The following is a 17227-nucleotide window of genomic DNA, read 5'->3' as shown; positions in this document are numbered from 1 at the left end:
AGAAATGACATCAAATTAGTGCAGCTGTATCGTGGTGTCTGTATTTGTAAAAAAGACAGGAGGTGTTTGATCTATAGAGGGAGGTTGTAGTTGGTTCTGAGCATCTGGGAAGATTCTCTCTTTGGCAGCTTGCAGTTCTTCTTACCCATCAAGTTTCTGTACACATGGCTGATTCTGAGGGATTAAAATTTCTATTTGGACTTTTCTGCCATATAAACTCTGGTGGGTTTGGCCTCCATCCTCTAGTCTATTTACTCTAAACTTTATTTCACTTTATCAGGTATGACTCAAGCAGAAGGTGCTGCTGCTGTGCTTGACAAGATTCATTCCTCTGCAGGAAGGTGTAGCAGATCATTTTTCTGCATGTGTGGCACTTCAGGAACTTTTTATGCCATCTGCAACAAAAATGCTAATATAAATGTATTTAGTTATTTATTTGTAGTACCTCCTTTTTCAAACATTTACATATCATTGCTCATGCAAAATAAAAGGCTGTTCAAGTTCATTTCAAGGAGGATCCACATTCAAACACACATGGCAGACAGATTTTGGTAGGAAGCTGAAAGAAAGAAAGCAAAGCAAAAAAAAAATAAAAAAAAATACCCAACCAAACAAAACATCCAAAGAGAAAAGCCATCTAATGGGAGCAATAACTGAACCAGAGCAACTACGAAGCCCTGAAAAAAATTACACACTCCAGAGAGCAGGGTAATAAGGAACAAGAGCAGGCAATCGCAAGAGCACCAGAAAGAGGAATAAAACACCCTAATACGCACAGGGAAAGTGATTACACAAATAAAACAGGAAATGACTGCCAAAAAAATGGCACAATACTGGAATACATACGCAGAGGAAACACGTAGAGGAAACAATTAAAAACTCAGGCAGGGGTAAACAACATCAGCAACGGGAAAAACAAAACACAAGAAACATGAAGAGAGAAACAGAAGAAAAGCAAACTGTGGCTTATGCCTGTCTCTGACATGTTTCTGCTACTTTAACTTTTAATTATAAAAATTAAAAACATACAAACACATTTGAGGTGTCTTTAGAAAATAAAAAACACTGCTAAGACCCTATGGGAATGTGGTGAAATTTGTGTATATTGTGTATGTGTGCCTGTTGTTTCTATATAGTTCTTTCTAATGGTAATTTTAAAAACCTACTTTTATCCCTTGCTGTTTGTTTCATTGTTCTTCATTTGTGAACAAAAACTAAAACACATTGAATGATTGTGGCTGCACATTAACAAAAAAAACAACCTCGTTATGTTACTCATTCACTGATCACATGCTTGGATGGACACGTTACACTTACTGATGCTGTTTTTGTCTCAATCATTAGATAAATAGTCTTTGCTATTGATTGAACATTAAAGCCTGCTGTAGACTGGATACTGCTATCATGATGGGATTTGCCCAGTCCCCCAGTCATCCAGCCGGCTGTTGGATTGATTATGAGGCTCTCCGAGAGGCAGGAGATGATAAATGCATGTGGACTATTTTTAAATGTGCACCCTCTTTCACATATGGGTTGAAAATGTAAAATTTGGCCTTTTAAAGAAGGTCAGCTCTGTGCTTTAAAATGAGGTGCTGGACTCATTTACACTTAGAGACACAGACGTAGTGGGTGGAGAGTTCAGAGGCCCTCTGTGTGTGTTTGTGTGTTGGTGGGTGTCTCTGTGTGTGTGAGGGAGAGAGACAGGCAGATAAAACCAAAATGCCTCAAGTGTTATGTGGCTATAGCTTCCTATGACACATAAATGATGATAAGTACATGTATGACCTAGAGGGTTCAAAGACATAAGCACTTACAGATTATTGGTTTGTGCTATAATTTACAACATTAGAGCACTTTTATAGTCCGGATGTTGCAGCTACATAAATACTAGCATGCACACACATTTGCACAGGCAGGGCAATAAAAACACACAAACACGCTCACAGTCTCTGCAAGCATCACAGTGTAAATATAGTGTATACTATGCATCTTTAAAGGGTGACTGAACAACAAAAAAGCTTATGATAATAAGAGTGAAAGGGAGGGGATTGTATTTACATGGCAAGCCTCCCCCCATCCCATGAAGTTCACAAGGGGCTCAACAGGCGGCTCTATTTATATCACCAGCCGTGTGAACTGCTTCTTTTAGTCATTAGTCATCACACTAATGAAGTGTCTGTCCTCAGCAGCAGAGCAAACTGAATAAAGATGGGGTGTAAGAGTGAGTTAAGTAGCATTAATGGACCTGCCAATCTTCAAACTTCCAGCAACACTCCTTCTAATGTGTCTACATCCATTTATGTATGTATGTATACATGCATTCTCCTATGAGATGATGGATGATGTCCTAGAGGATCTCCTCCGAGATAGGACCAGGGCATCACTGATCTCCTGGACAGTCGGAGGTGCAACCTGGCAGTATCGGAAGGACTGAAATATATAATGTCCCAGAGTTGCTCAAGCATTTTATCCTGATATCTAATTGCAGTTAGGGTGTAAAGGTCTGTGTGCACCTCTGTTTCTCATTGTTTGGTCAAAGGCAATCACACCAGTGGCCTGGTGGAGGTCATTCTATAGCTTTAGCAGTGCTCATCCTGTTCTTTCTTGCACAATGAAGCAGATAACAGTCCCTCTAATTGGCCTATACAGACCTGTAGTAACCGCTTGTCTCCATGCTTCTCAGACTGAACTGGGAAATACAAAAAACCTTTTGGCAATGACACATGTTGATGTGCAGTCCTGGAGGAGTTGGCCTAGCTGTGCAACCTATGTAGGGTCCAGGTATTGCCTCGTGCTACCGGTGGTAACACTGACCTTAGCCACTTCCTAGTGGGCGGGGCTTAGAGGGAGATAGAAACTACAGAAGGAGAGTCCCCTGTTTACAAAGTCGGGCCTTTTTTTCTTAATTTTTGCCTTGTGCAACTTTAAAGTTTAAACATTTGCAACTTTTTGAGGGGTCAGGGATGAGATGGGGCAATTAAAGTTTGGTGAAAAAAAGTCTGGAACAGAATTAAAACAGAAATGGGACTATGCTAACAAAGGAAAATAATGTAATTCGTATTTTTCGTTATACCCCATTTCCTTGGCTGTCTCAGCAGTATAAAAGTTTCATCTTGGAGAGATGAACTCGTCCTCTTTTCATGGAAGAAATATTTTACTTTCCCTGCCGTGTATTTTTCATAATAGGCTGTTTGTTTGCCTTACTGACTGATGCACTTTGAGTCAGCCTACCATAACGATGACAGCAAAATTACTACATAGCTAGCTGTTTGCTCATTAATATAGTTATATATGGTGTTGTGGGTTCAGATGCAGCCTGCGATTATGGTGAGCCAAACATCTGCCGGTCAGCCACAGAGAGGACGTTCTGCTCGAGTAAAATATAGCATGACGAGGCTAATCATTTGTGCGTGTTTCTCGTCACGGAAACAATATGCAAATCTGTCCCTGGTGAAACATGGAAATATTTTTTTAAGTAAGGAAAGACTGAGTGTAAAGAAAAAAAACTTGTGATTTGACTAAAAGGTAAGTTGACAGAAAACAGCTGCCAGCAGTTTCATAAAATGAAAAAGCCATGAATACAAATTGGATTTTAGTTTTGTGGAACATTCAGTATACGGTTAAGACGTCAAGGATTTCACAGTTTCAATAAAAGAAGCTTTTTGTTGCGAGCACAACTTTGTTTCTTTCTTCTGTTTCTTGCATCCTGACTTTTACTGAGGGATAATAAAAAGAAATTATGCAAATGTATATCCTCTCTTCACTTTGAGCAAACCGAATTGGCGGCTTGCGCTGCCTTGTCTGCAAGCTCAGGAAATGAAGCTTCAAATTGATCGAATAAATGCCTCGACTGATATGCCACCCAGGCATCAAATGTGAGCTACGTATGCCTGTAACGCACGCTCGTCACTCGCTCTCTGGCTGCTTTTATGGATTGGGCCTTTACTCCGTGGCATAAATCTGGATAAGTCCTGCTGCGACGCTGCCTATTAATGTACGCTCTACTCTCACAGTAACAAGATTATTTCAAGCCAGGGCTTCACTGGCATAAAGAGAGAAGACAGTCTGTGCAAGCCTCACCCAAGGGTGCATTTTAATAGGCTTTCCAACCGCAGAGTAGAAAGTGACATTGCTTGTCCTCTGCGTTTGAGTATATTACACCAGGTTTCCTTTCACTGCAGTCGAGCCTCTGGTCACATATTGCCACCTCAAGTGCAGCATGTTTGCTGCTTTGTTTTGTCAGGGGTGGTGTTTATTTCACACTCCTGCGACTCATTCCCCACTGCAGCACTGCCCTTAAAACTGAATAATTATGTGACGCTATAGACCTGCAGTTTTCCCATCACCTTTACAAAGAGCAGAGGACGAGGAAGCCGTCGTAAATTATTAGAGCTACAGCAGTATTAATATCAGACTCATGAGCTTCTGCAGAATAGGTAGTTAAATCTATATGCACCCCCATTAATGCTCTTCTCCGTACTGACCTGAACCTAAGATTGAGTTGCAACTATAACTGATATCCTAGAGGCAGAACAAAGCAGAATATACAATACTATGCAAAAGGCTTTATATATACATATATATACATAGAGAGATAGAGAGGTAGATAGATACATATATAGAGATATAGATATATATAAATTTTTCTAGGAAAATGGGAACCATTTATTCAAGGACTGTATTCTTCATGGTGTGTAGTGTGTCCTAATATAGCCAATGACTAACAGCTCTTCTGGATTCATCTTGTTGGTGAAAAATACAATTTTATCTATTCCAAACTGGCTTATTTTTGGTATTTTTCAAAGATTTAGCTGAAAAATAAAGAAAACTAATTATATGTTTTCATGGTTGCTGTAACAAAGTGCCTAAAATACCAAAAATTGGTTCTTTGCTAAGTTGTATATACATAATACTGGTTCATCCCTTTAAATGATTCATCAGGTCAGTGTTAAGTGGCTCAACAAACAAATAAAAAACATCCATCCATCCATCTTCTTCCGTTTATCCGGGGCCGGGTCGTGGGGGCAGCAGCCTAAGCAGAGAAGCCCAGACCTCCCTCTCCCCAGCCACCTCCTCCAGCTTCTCCAGGGGAACACCAAGGCCTTTCCAACCTCAGCTGGCTCCTTTTGATGTGAAGGAGCAGCGGCTCTACTCTGAGCCCCTCCCAGATGGCTGAACTTCTCACCCTATCTCTGAGGGAGAGTCCAGCCACCCTTCGGAGGAAGCTCATTTCTGCCGCTTTTATCCACGATCTCGTTCTTTCGGTCACTACCATAGGTGAGGGTAGGGATGTAGATCGACCGGTAAATTGAGAGCTTCGCTTTTACACTTAGCTCTCTCTTCACCATGACCTTGGGGAGGTTCAAGGACTGGACAGAAAAGGAGTAAAAAAGTAGATCAAAGAAAAAGAGAAACTTTGAAAGACCTTCGGAAGGTCTGGAGAAGTGCTGCTGTATAAGTTTTGCTCAGTACCTTATAGATGTTTGGGTATTTTTCTTAAAAGTTGTACAAAGTCAGTCTTGATCCATACTGGCTCAGTTTGCCAACAATTAGCTGCCATTTCTTACACTTCATTCTTATTCTTGGCTCAATGCTTTTGCAGATCTAACCCCATCAGAGACTCTTCAGCTACACCAACTCCAAGCGGTTCCACATTCTTTCAATAAAAAAGTTTTAAAAGTGGCCATGTGCTGCTATTTATTGTAGATGGGCGAGTTATTCAGACACGCTGTTGCCAACCTAAACACTTATACCACATCCCTGATGACGTTACACAGTTTGAAAACATTTCTGATAAACCAAGCATGTCATTTTTGTCTTGCTAGCCCACAGAAGCGTTCTGCTAAGCAGTCTGTTTTGCTTCATTCTGGTCCCGTTATTGAAAACAGAAAAGGTTTCAGCTAAAATCGAGTGGGGCTGGTTAGACATGCAGTCAGGGATTTGTTTCATCCCCTTTGGCTAAACAAGGAGCAACAATGTAACCATTCATCCTCAAATGAAATACTCAAATAAAAAGAAAATCTTCCACAAGCGACATACAGATGCAGATATTTTATGGGAAGGTTTTCAGCTTTAAGGGTTTCGTGTTTGAGCAAAGACGAGGATCACATTAGATGAACAAATTCAGGAAATGATCTGCAGTACTTTACTGACGTGGATCATCTGTCATAAGTACAACATTGTATACAGTAGCAAAACACAGTGTTTTATGCACCACCGCTTCTATTTAAGTAAACATTTTTTCAGGCTGAACACGGATCACACTTCTTTCTTAACCATCACAGGACCATCGTCCCCACAGTTAATGAGCCCAAAGACTTCAGGTAGTGCTATCTTTTTATTACATAATCTAGGTGAGAAATCTTTAAATAATCCCAAACATTCATGCCGAGTTTTAATTTCTCAGGATTTTTTTTTTTACTCATCTTTAATTATACTTAGTTACTTTATTTGTCTTTGTTGGCTTGACCGGAGCATGCAACAACAATTTGAAGACTTTACTTTGACATTGTACTCTTGTTGATACTTTTTGTCTTGATATATTTATTCTTTAGTTTCTCGAGTTTTGTTTTTTCTTTAATCCACTTCATCTAACATTCAGCATTACTTTTTAAAATCGGTATATGTAGAGTACGGTTCTGTTTTATCTTATCTGAACTACACTATTGTTAAAATTCCATTGCATTTTCTACTACCTTCACCATCACCTCGCTAGATCCTGTTACTCTTATGCCCAAAGTATTTTAATATGAAGTGAGAGAGCTTTATAAAAGTCCCATTGATGCTTTTGACATGACAATAAAAACCAGCGATGAGATGCCGGCTCGTCAAAAGGCACGTCCACTAAACCCAAAGTCAAATTTGCTGTTTCCAAGCTGTATTAGTCATGATTTAGTGCCTGGCAAGTACCATGGGAAAAGGCATAGTGGGCTTACAGAGGAATACACGTCAGTTTGTCTTTTAATATGTTCCATATGTGACATGAGAGAAATCTATTACTGTACTCAGAAAGCAGGGTTTAAATGTGAGCCGCAGGTCTCAAGGCGGGGGAATTGTTACTACAATGTTATGCTAATGCTAATGAGAGTTTAATGACTTCTCTTAGATGCCATTCCCTTTTTCTCAGCAGCAGCACTCTGTCCACATATCTGATTCAGCACGTTTTGACCAAGAAGTTCTTCACTCTCGACATGAGGCTTAAAGCTTGAAAAAAAATTTCTGACAGTAATGACTGCTGTAGCTCTTTGAAATGAGACTGCAGCACCATAGTATGTGAAATGCTACCACATGAGCCTCTTTTTGTTCATCGCTGCTCTTCTCCACAGATGGAGAATAATTTAAAGGAGGTGTGGAATCAAACGGGACATCAGGGCAATAAGTGGAACCGAGCAGAGATCCCCCTGAGGAAGCTCAGGAACTTTGAAGTCATATTTGAGGTGGTGCGCCTAAAGGACGTGAGCGGTGGAGCGGCCTTAGATGACCTGGAGTACATAGACTGTGCCCCAAGTAGGTAGCATGCACAAACAGTACACAACAAGTTTTGCATATAGACTGGACTACAATAAAATAATTATGAAAGCACTATGAAGGCAAATTTCAGGTGAAATTGGGTCACTATAAGCCCATGTTTCATACACCTGGGGAGATTAATGACAATATTACTAGCATTTCTATTACTGCTCATTTTGTCACTGATGGTTTTGCTCCAAACGATTGTTTGTTCAATATTATTATGATTACATGTCATTTTTAAATGTACATTTTTAAAAAGCTATTGATTATATAACGCTTTTGAACACTAATTTAAAATGGGTTGAACCAGCATCAAAGCATTTGTGGACTTTAATAAAAATGTAAAAGTTGTAGTGATGTAAAAATTAGTTATGTCAATTAAATGCCTGCGTACAATTATGAACGTGCAATTTTTTTTTTTAAAGATGCTTTTGGCAGATATATGGAAAATGACTGATAACCAGCAAATTCTAGCATGTTTAAATTGCATGTTGCTGTTAGCATTTAGCTTAAAACAAGCGACCTGGAGAAGTGATTTGGGTATGTCATCAATGGCTCTTACTTTTTTTTACTTAGTTAAATCTAGTTGGGCTGGACAGCGTATTTATATCACATATTATTTATGTACATGTATCTGCATCTGCAGTTTTCAATGGTATAGTTTACAAGTAATTTACTAATTAACTGTGAATTGCAGCCAGCAAAGGTAAATGATAAATAACGCACTGCAGGCACTATCGTAGGTGAGCAGAGGAGATAGGAAGGGTCTTTAAATTTCATTGTCCTAAAAAAAAGGAGCAGTGGAGAGGAAAAGTTTCAAAAGCTGGAAATCTCACCACCTGGTAAAGTAATCACAGGCTCGCTGGCGCTCTGCAAACCCCTGCACATATATTACCGTCGCTTTGTGCACAGTGGCAGTGCAAATCTTTCTTATTGCTTCTTAAATTTAAAAAGCAGCTTCAATTCAACTAAACTTTTAAAAGCATGAGGAAAATGTCTTTTATTAACTTTGTGTTCATAGCGGCTCATGTTTGCTGAAGTCTGGAGAATAGCCGTAATCTCGCCTTTAAAAGAAGCTGGACCCATGAATCAGTCTCTTTGTAAATGTGAGATTAAAGTAAAGCAATGCATGATGTAAACCCGCACCAACCCAGGTGCCTTAACGCAACAAAATAAATAATTCCAGCAGTTAGAGTGGTTGAGAAAATAAAAACTAAAAAAGATTTCAGCCTGAATTTCACAAAGTGGATTCAATTGTTTTCAGTTTCTCTCTAGCCTTCCTCTCTGCTTTCGTTTTATCAAAGTATTCTTCCAATAAGCTTCATAAGCGCGATATAACTATGCTGTGAAATTATTTTATGATCTTTCCAGCTGATAGTTTGGAGTATGAAATTGATTCTGCCGCCGGCACACTCAGAGAAAAAGAAAGGCAGAACTGTTGGGTCTCGAAGCGAGAGGAGAGTTTGATTGTCTTTGGGACGACAGTCGCTGACAGACGCCGTTTGATATTTATGTTTGAGACAGATGTTGTACATTAAACAGGACCTGGCACAAGGCTGGGCACCAGGGGGGATGTTTCCTGCTCTGCCGACTCTTTTCCATCTCCATCTCCAGTGCACACGTATAAACAAACACACACAGGAGAACATAAATACTGACCTGCAGATCTAAGCGGAGGCATAGATCAAAACAGACTGCAGACACACAAGCAGACAAATTGTCTGTCCAAAGCCAAATGACACAGACAGACAACTTCCATCAACTTTGAGTGCTCGCTAAAATGGATTTTCAGTTTATTATATGATGGGTTTTAACCCCACTGACCTCCCGGAATGAAATTCAACTCTTTCCTCATTTCACTCATCATTTAATGTCGCTGCCTTTGAAGTTTAACCACGCACACACACACACATCTGCACAGACGTGGCTAATGTGTGTGTGTGCTGTCTGTGATCCACCTGATTTGTTTTCCTTGCTCTCTGTTCCATCTCAAACAAGGCGGTGCAGGAGGAAGGGGGCTTTGATTTCCCTGACAGGCCTTTGTCTGCTTTTGTTTACCTTCTTCTCCGCTGCTGTTCTTTGGTGCTGAGCACAGGAAGTCTGTGTTTTATTAATAAATTGTTCATCACAGCATTTTATTTCATGTCAGATTTAATTTGTCTGGATTAGAAAATGGGGATGAAATTGTTGAGGAATAATAGAAATTATGATTATTCATTGTAATTATCTGTGTGTTTTAGCCACTGTGGAGGCCGTTGAATGTCCTGCGCCCACAGATTTTGTGTGTCGCAGCGGCCACTGCATTGAGTCCCACCTGGTGTGCGACGGCAAGGCCGACTGTGCTGATGAATCGGACGAAGCTGACTGCGGTGAGTAGAAATGATAAATAGGTCCCTTCTTGGAGAGCAGAAGGACAACTTTGAAACAGGACTGCAAACTCTTTCCTTTCATCTTTCAATTTCTTTCTTTCTGGCAGACAAAATAATTAGCTTGCCAGGTGCTTGTAGCTTCAACATGGAGGGAGACCAGTGGAAAGAGAGATGCCAACTTTCTCAAGACCCTGATGATGACTTTGATTGGAGGATTGGTTCCAGTACTGAGACACCAGGGGCTGGACCTATCACCGACCACAGCCAAGGTCTGCAGCTGCTCTCTGCTAAAATCTTACCAAAAATATGACCATACACAACAAGAAAAATGTGCTTTTACTTCTGCTTTCCTTTTCTCAAAGTAAGTCGAAGGTTTTTATAATGGCTTTTTGGGTGGTTGGCTGCAATAAGGTCTGAAATTAGCACAATGTGTTGTTTTACGGCATAAAATACATAGAAGTACTCCACTAATGTATTTTTAAGTTCTTTTATGTAACCCACAGAAGGCGCTCGCTAACCAACTACACAAAAGTTGTTCCATTTATGCGTCGAGGTTCATAAAAGTAGAATTTTTGAGCATCATCTTACTGAACAAATAATGGTAAATGGTAAATGGCCTGTATTTATATAGCGCTTTACTAGTCCCTAAGGACCCCAAAGCGCTTTACATATCCAGTCATCCACCCATTCACACACTGGTGATGGCAAGCTACATTGTAGCCACAGCCACCCTGGGGCGCACTGACAGAGGTGAGGCTGCCGGACACTGGCGCCACCGGGCCCTCTGACCACCACCAGTAGGCAAGGGGTGAAGTGTCTTGCCCAAGGACACAACGACCGAGACTGTCCAAGCCGGGGCTCGAACCGGCAACCTTCCAATTACAAGGCGAGCTCCCAACTCTTGAGCCACGATTGATAGTTTATGATAATGTATCATAAACTGATTTTCCCTGAACTTATTTCCTTTAATTATCCAAAAAGTCTATAGAAAAGCCCACCGAGGGGTAGTTTTATTCTGTTTTCCTCATGTTTGGCTTTGTCTGAAAAAATCCTCCATCCTTGTGTCACTTACATGATACCCAGAATTACAATATGAGCATCTTCGGATCGGATGCTTCTGCCAGCCTCCTAGTTTGTTCCTGTTAATAACACTGGCAGAAAAAACAAACAATTTCTCAAAATTAGGAGCAGACAACATCTGCATTCTCCTGACACCATCCATGTTTTCAGCTCTCTGGCAGCGCCTTTGTAATTACAACTTGACAGCTGGAAAATAGGACTGTGTGACACCGACATGAAGGCAGGGTTAAAAATACTTCCTGATCAATATCAGTCTGAGTCAAACTGAGCTTAACAGCATTCCTGCTTATCATATGAAGCAAAGCTGCTTCAAATATTGTTTTTTAAACTGATTAATTGAAAGGTAACGACACTTTGGCAACAATTACCCACATTTATGCGAAGCAATGTTAATCAAAATTTCCGTAAGACTTCAAGGCATCAATAACTCACCAGCTGAAAATACATTTGTTGACTACACCTGCTCGACTGCTTATTAATGCAAATATCTAATCAGCCAATCACATTTCAGCAACTCAGTGCATTTATGTATTCAGGCATCTACTATTAATATTAACTTGTGTACTGATATGCTGTTACCCAGGGATTAAATCAGTTATTGCTGTATGTGAGCAAGTTTAAATATGAGTAAACTGGTAAATATACACTTTAGCATCTCTCCAAGATTAAACTGGAACTCTCCCCTCTCCTCCATCCCCTTGTGCACAGATGTGCATGAGTGCACGTCCACAGATCTGTCTGCTACAGCACAGTTAGCAGCTATTGTTTCTGAAGACATGAGCAACATAAAATTGTACCAATTGCTCACTCCTGTCTCAGGCTGTGTAAGGGGTAGAGAAAATGAGCGAGTGGCTTCTCCAAGCACGCCCTTTTTATTTAAGGCCTTGAATGATGACGGACCAGTTTGAAATGAGGACGACAAGCAGCATGAGTGGAGCGCACGGGTGAAAACTGTTAAGGAGAAAGTAAGGAGGTAAAGAAACACACACAGCAGCAGCTATTTTGTCCCTGCATGCCACATGAGAGCCATAATGCTGAGGACAAAGCAGCATTTTTCATGGGTGACAGTGCACTCAATGAACCAGCTGTTGTCTTCTGAGTTGCAGCTGTAACTCCACCTTGTACTGGCTGTCACTAGGTTGCTATTCCTGATCGGTCATTTGAGGTTATTGATCGGAAGGATGAATGATGGGCTGGATGGACTCGTGATCTTACAGCTTAAAAACACATGGACAAAGGCATGACTCTGCAAATATCCTGTCGTTATAGGATCAGGTAATGGAGCACATGCGTGTACACGTTCTTGGAAAACGAGCTCTGCCTGGATAGATGCACAGACTTTGTTTTGACTTTTATGATTTGATTCACCGCAGCGGAATCTGTGTTGTGGGTGTGAGCAGGTTTTTTTGTGCACTGTGGATTGTGATGGCCTTAAATCCCCCTTAACTCATGTGGAAAACTCCCACTTTGTTCTGGCACCGCACACATGCTGTCTCATCTCCAAGCCTAGCCGAGCTGAAGAAGCTCTCTGCAGCTTTTGGCTGCAGGATACATTTAACGACAGCCTTCCTCCGTCTAAATATCGTGCATATTTGAACCAGCAGAATAAGGTTATTGGATTTCTTTCCTGCAGCAAAGCTGAAATTTGATGGTTGAGCTGGGTTTGGCTGTGGCTTTACCTTTGCCGTTTCAGCTTCATCGTTCATCGCACTGAGATATTACTCATGCCTTACATAAATGTTCTGCAATTGTAAAGTACTGCGTTTATCTCCAAAGGTGGTGGAGGGAACTTCCTGTATATAAACTCAGCCATTCAGCACGAGGGCGATGTTGCCAAGGTGACAACCAGGAGTCCGTTTCCTGCCAGCATCGGCCTGTGTCACCTGCGCTTCTGGTTCTTCATGCATGGTTCTGATAGGATGGGAACATTGAAGGTGACCTCATCTCAGACAAATTTCTCTTCTGTTTCCTGCTTTTGGGCATCAGGCTTTTTTTTTTTTTTTTTTTAACTGTCACCTGCTAAGAAATGATCCAAAATGAAGGCTTAATTTGGATTTGTCAGAGATTTCTTTCCTCTTTTACTCAGCTTATCAACATATTTTGCTCTGCTTACTGTCAGTCACCTGATACCCAAAGGAGGGAATGAACGTCTTTCTTCCTGCAAATAATCCATCAAAGCATGTCAGGTTACAAACGTCATTATCATATCAGTCTTTTCATGTCTTTTTAGGTCTCTTTGTTAAATGGGTTAATTTCAAAACAACAAACAATAAGCATTTGCTAAAAGCTCTACTTAGACAGGAAGTGTACTCCATGCGTAGCCACAGATGAGGCGCTTACAAGAAATCTACATGAATTATAAACAAAACTACTCAAAAACTCACAGCTCTAAATTATGCATAAATTACTGTATTGCTAATCAAAAACAACTATTAAACCTTCAGAGTTTCCACTTTTGAAATAAGCCATCAGAAAGTATTGTAAGGAAGGATATTCTACGGTACTTTAATTGAGTTTTTCCATTTCGTGCTTCTTTTTGCTTCTGTTCCACTACACCTCTGATATTGAAAAGTGTATTTTTAAATTGAAACTCAACTAAACAAAGGAATACTCTCCCATAAAAGTCTGTTTTAAGAGACGATACAAAGGAGGTCAGTGATTCAGCTGACCTGATTTACTCAAGCAGACTGTTGGAGAAGCCTTGACTGAACATGCTTTGTATGCTTTAGTTTTCAGCCAGACCTCTGGAGCACAAAACAGACCACTGCCTGAGGACCTTAAAGTGCAGTGTGTGTATAAGAGATCAGAGATGTAGCTGGAAAAGAGGCCATTCAGGTCTTTGTACTAATCAATAAAATCTTAAAATACATTTTAAAAAATGATGAGATGGTGTTTTTAGTTTTGGATCAGTTTGGCAGCCAAGTTTTGTAAGTGTACAAAGACAAAGGTCTCTCCATCTTTACAAGTTAATGTAAAATTAAGGTATGTTCAATAAAGCTAACAGTAAAGTGCCTTAAACCTGTCTTTTTTATTGACAAGCAGGTAGCAACTGCTTTGGTTTTGTATATGTGTGTGTAGCTGTGTTCCAAGTTGTTAGTTAGTTGTTTCATAAAACAATTTTAAAATTATGCTACAATCTAGAGTAATTTAACGATGATTAAGCAGCATGTGACTTTGTAGTCAAGGTGCTACCCTATGAGAGTGAGTGTCCTCAGTTTCTCAGCCAGATCCATCACTCACTTATTTCATTTCATTTAAAATTTTAAAGAATAAGAAGAAATAAAGGAAAATAACATAAGATGACAGTAGCCAAATAACTCAGATTAAAGTTTCAAATCAGAACCTCATAAATAAGTTAGGCTCCAGCCACACAGTCCTAAAGTTAGTGACCGATTGGCGACCCCCTGGAAACCAGCAATCGCTAGGGGAGAAGGTTGTATTTCCTGACCGGTTGGCAATTGGTTGTCCGATGCTGGTCTCAGTTGTCATGTGAAACTGGTCACAAAAAATGGCCTGTATTTGGAGTGCTCCAATGGAAACCTCCTCTCAGTTGCTTTGGTTGCTAGCAGTGTGTGAAGATTATCTGTAGTTTGTTAACAGAAAAGCACTACTTTTACTCGGAGAGCCAACATTTTCCAGCTTATGCCACACTTTTCACTACAGCTCCATAGTTAGTTTGTGAGTGTTTGCAGACAAGTCTGAAAACAACCAGCAACCACAGCAATCTGCCAACAACCACTTGTTAAATGATAGGAGAATATGCATTTAACCTAACAACCATTTTGTATTATTGTTGGGTCTTACCTCACAATATAAAACTGCTGTTGTGATTTGGCGCTATGTAAATAAAATTGAATTGAACCAGAGGATGTTTCAATTCCATTTTCAAGAGGATGGCCTATGACTGGAGCCTAAGCTGGCTGCAGTGAGAGAAGTACAAATAATCTGGAGTTTTTTGATGCAGCACACTTTTTGAGACCAATTTTACCTGGCAACAGCTAGCAACCTCCAGCAATCACTTGCCAACCAGTTGGGGAATACAGTTTTTTCCCTTGTGACCAGAGGTTTTTAGAGGTTTGCAGACTGGTCTTAAGACCTGCATGACTGAGGCCCTCAGTAACATCACAGTGGCTACAGACATCTTTTATGTACATGTTGCACGTAAATGCATAAAGTATGACACACGGAAACACTGAAGCTTTATAGCGCTTCTATTACTAGTACTCCAATTGTTTGTTTTTCTACACTGCATTTCTACTGGTTTTATTTAAGCAAAGAATGCACATACTTCTATTGCACGTAACGGTGATGTGTAAACACCCTGTCACCACTGAAGGAAAAATGTTTAAAGACTGAAAAAGAAACTTTTTTTATGTTGTTTGTTTGATTATAATAAATTTTGTATGGTGATGATACATGTTCTCACTCAAACATATTGTTACACATCAAATGGAAATGTCACTTTGTGCCACCTGACCTCACCAGGTCTTTACTATTGGACCCAGCGGTACCCGTCTGTTGATGTGGGCAGCCACTGGAAACCATGGCAGACAGTGGACATACGCTAATGTCATCGTGTCCAGCACGGTACCCTTCAGAGTGACCTTTGAGGCCCAGGTGGGTGGAGACATGTGGACAGACATCGCCCTGGATGACATTTCCTACACTGCAGAGTGTATAGTTGGAGGTAAAGACCTGAAAGTTTTTCGCCTTCTTTGCCCTTCTATTTAGTTTTTCCTTATTTCCTATCCTTCTAGCACCCTTCTCATTTTTCATTTCATTTCCTCCAGTTTTCACATTCTCCCATTTCCCAATTTTTCCCTGTCCTCCAACATCTATGCTCGTCTCCTCAGTTTCCATATAAATAGTGTGAACCCTCGGGGAAAGTGTAGTGAGTTAATGGAGCCTGTTGCCCTGTAGGTCCATATGAATTCAATGCAGAGAATGGGTCAATGCCAAGGGACAGCATGGAGGGCAATGGGGAGGAAAAGCAATTACATTTATATTGTGTTGTTTCCTCACCCTCACCATTCTGTCCTCCCACCACCCCAAACTGTTTCTTTCACTGGCTTTCTGACGAAGCCTCTGTGGTCTCAAAAAAAAACATTAACATACTTTCAAAAACAATCCTGGGATTTATCAATGGGGGATTTTTACTGTATTTGACTGAAAATCAAGTTTATTTAACCCTTTTGCATGCATCTCTCCACTGTGATTTTCCACCTCAGAACCTGTGACTCCTCAGCCACTGACTTGTGGTGTGAACCAGTTTCAGTGTGCATACTCCTTCCAGTGTATCCCAGAGAGCTGGTTGTGTGACACGGAGCCCGACTGTGCTGATAAGTCTGATGAAGAGCATTGTCCCACTGTTGTACCCGGAACTCTTCCTCCTCAGGTCCTTTGTCCTCTTGGTTATTTTCAGTGTTCAGATCATAACTGCCTCCCGTCCATAATGCGCTGCGATGGAGTCGTTGACTGTCCCACAGGAGAGGATGAATACAGCTGCCGTAAGTTAGCACCTCTTCATTTTTCACTGAGGATGAATGGCTGGAAAACTGAAGTGCACTGCTAGCAAAAAAGGAAATAATTGGCAGTTTGACCCATATTTAGACAAGATCCCATGAATTCATGTTTAATAAGTAACAGATGAGATGAAAACCTCTCGCAAATTCCCCTAAACATGTTTCTGATAGAGCTTAATAGTTCAAAAAATCACACGTGTTTACCAAAAACAACTTGTGGACAATCCACAAACCTCACTGCTTTCACTGGAACTACTGTCCACTGAATAAATAGTCCCTTTAAACTGTAATGACAATGACTGTTTTCTCAGTTTCATCATCCAGTGTCATCATCCAATGTAACATCTTTGAGATTTTTAAAAACAGGTACAATATAAAAAGTGTTGGGATAAAATCTTAATGTCTAAAGCAAACGGCAAAAAATGCAATGGGGTCACAGTATATATAGTAAAGCTGTTTCCACATAAAATGATAAGCCATTAAACCTCAGATTTATAAGAGGTTATCACATTTTCCATTAAATTTCCATCTTAGTGTCGTGGGTAGCACCTTGATGCAGTGGTTAGTCCTGTCAGCTTTGTGGCTTTGTGTTTGAACCATCTTGGGCTCTTCCTGTGTTTAGTTTGCCTACGTGGGTTTTCTTTGGGTCCTCTGGTTTCCTCCAAGAGTCTAAAGCAATATGTCTCATTTGCAGCATGCTCCACTTCAAAAGCTGAAAAAGTTCACCCCCCCCCCCCCTCCAGC

At 40.5% G+C, this 17227-nt stretch overlaps 1 protein-coding gene across 11 annotated transcripts in view; it reads left to right on the top strand.

Annotated features, from left to right (window-relative positions):
- Positions 1-17227, top strand: part of malrd1 (MAM and LDL receptor class A domain containing 1) — a 99233-nt gene that overhangs the window by 73877 nt on the left and 8129 nt on the right. For all 11 annotated transcript variants that reach the window (XM_082546905.1, XM_082546912.1, XM_082546909.1 and 8 more), the window contains 6 exons: positions 7326-7506; positions 9753-9881; positions 9989-10150; positions 12738-12895; positions 15447-15648; positions 16190-16468. In XM_082546905.1, coding sequence (XP_082403031.1) covers positions 7326-7506; positions 9753-9881; positions 9989-10150; positions 12738-12895; positions 15447-15648; positions 16190-16468 — 1111 coding nt within the window. The remainder of the gene's footprint in view (positions 1-7325; positions 7507-9752; positions 9882-9988; positions 10151-12737; positions 12896-15446; positions 15649-16189; positions 16469-17227) is intronic.

The sequence above is a fragment of the Aulonocara stuartgranti genome (assembly GCF_965226115.1).
Source record: "Aulonocara stuartgranti genome assembly, chromosome: 9".
Classification (NCBI taxonomy): domain Eukaryota; kingdom Metazoa; phylum Chordata; class Actinopteri; order Cichliformes; family Cichlidae; genus Aulonocara; species Aulonocara stuartgranti.
This window is presented reverse-complemented; position numbering and strand designations above follow the sequence as displayed.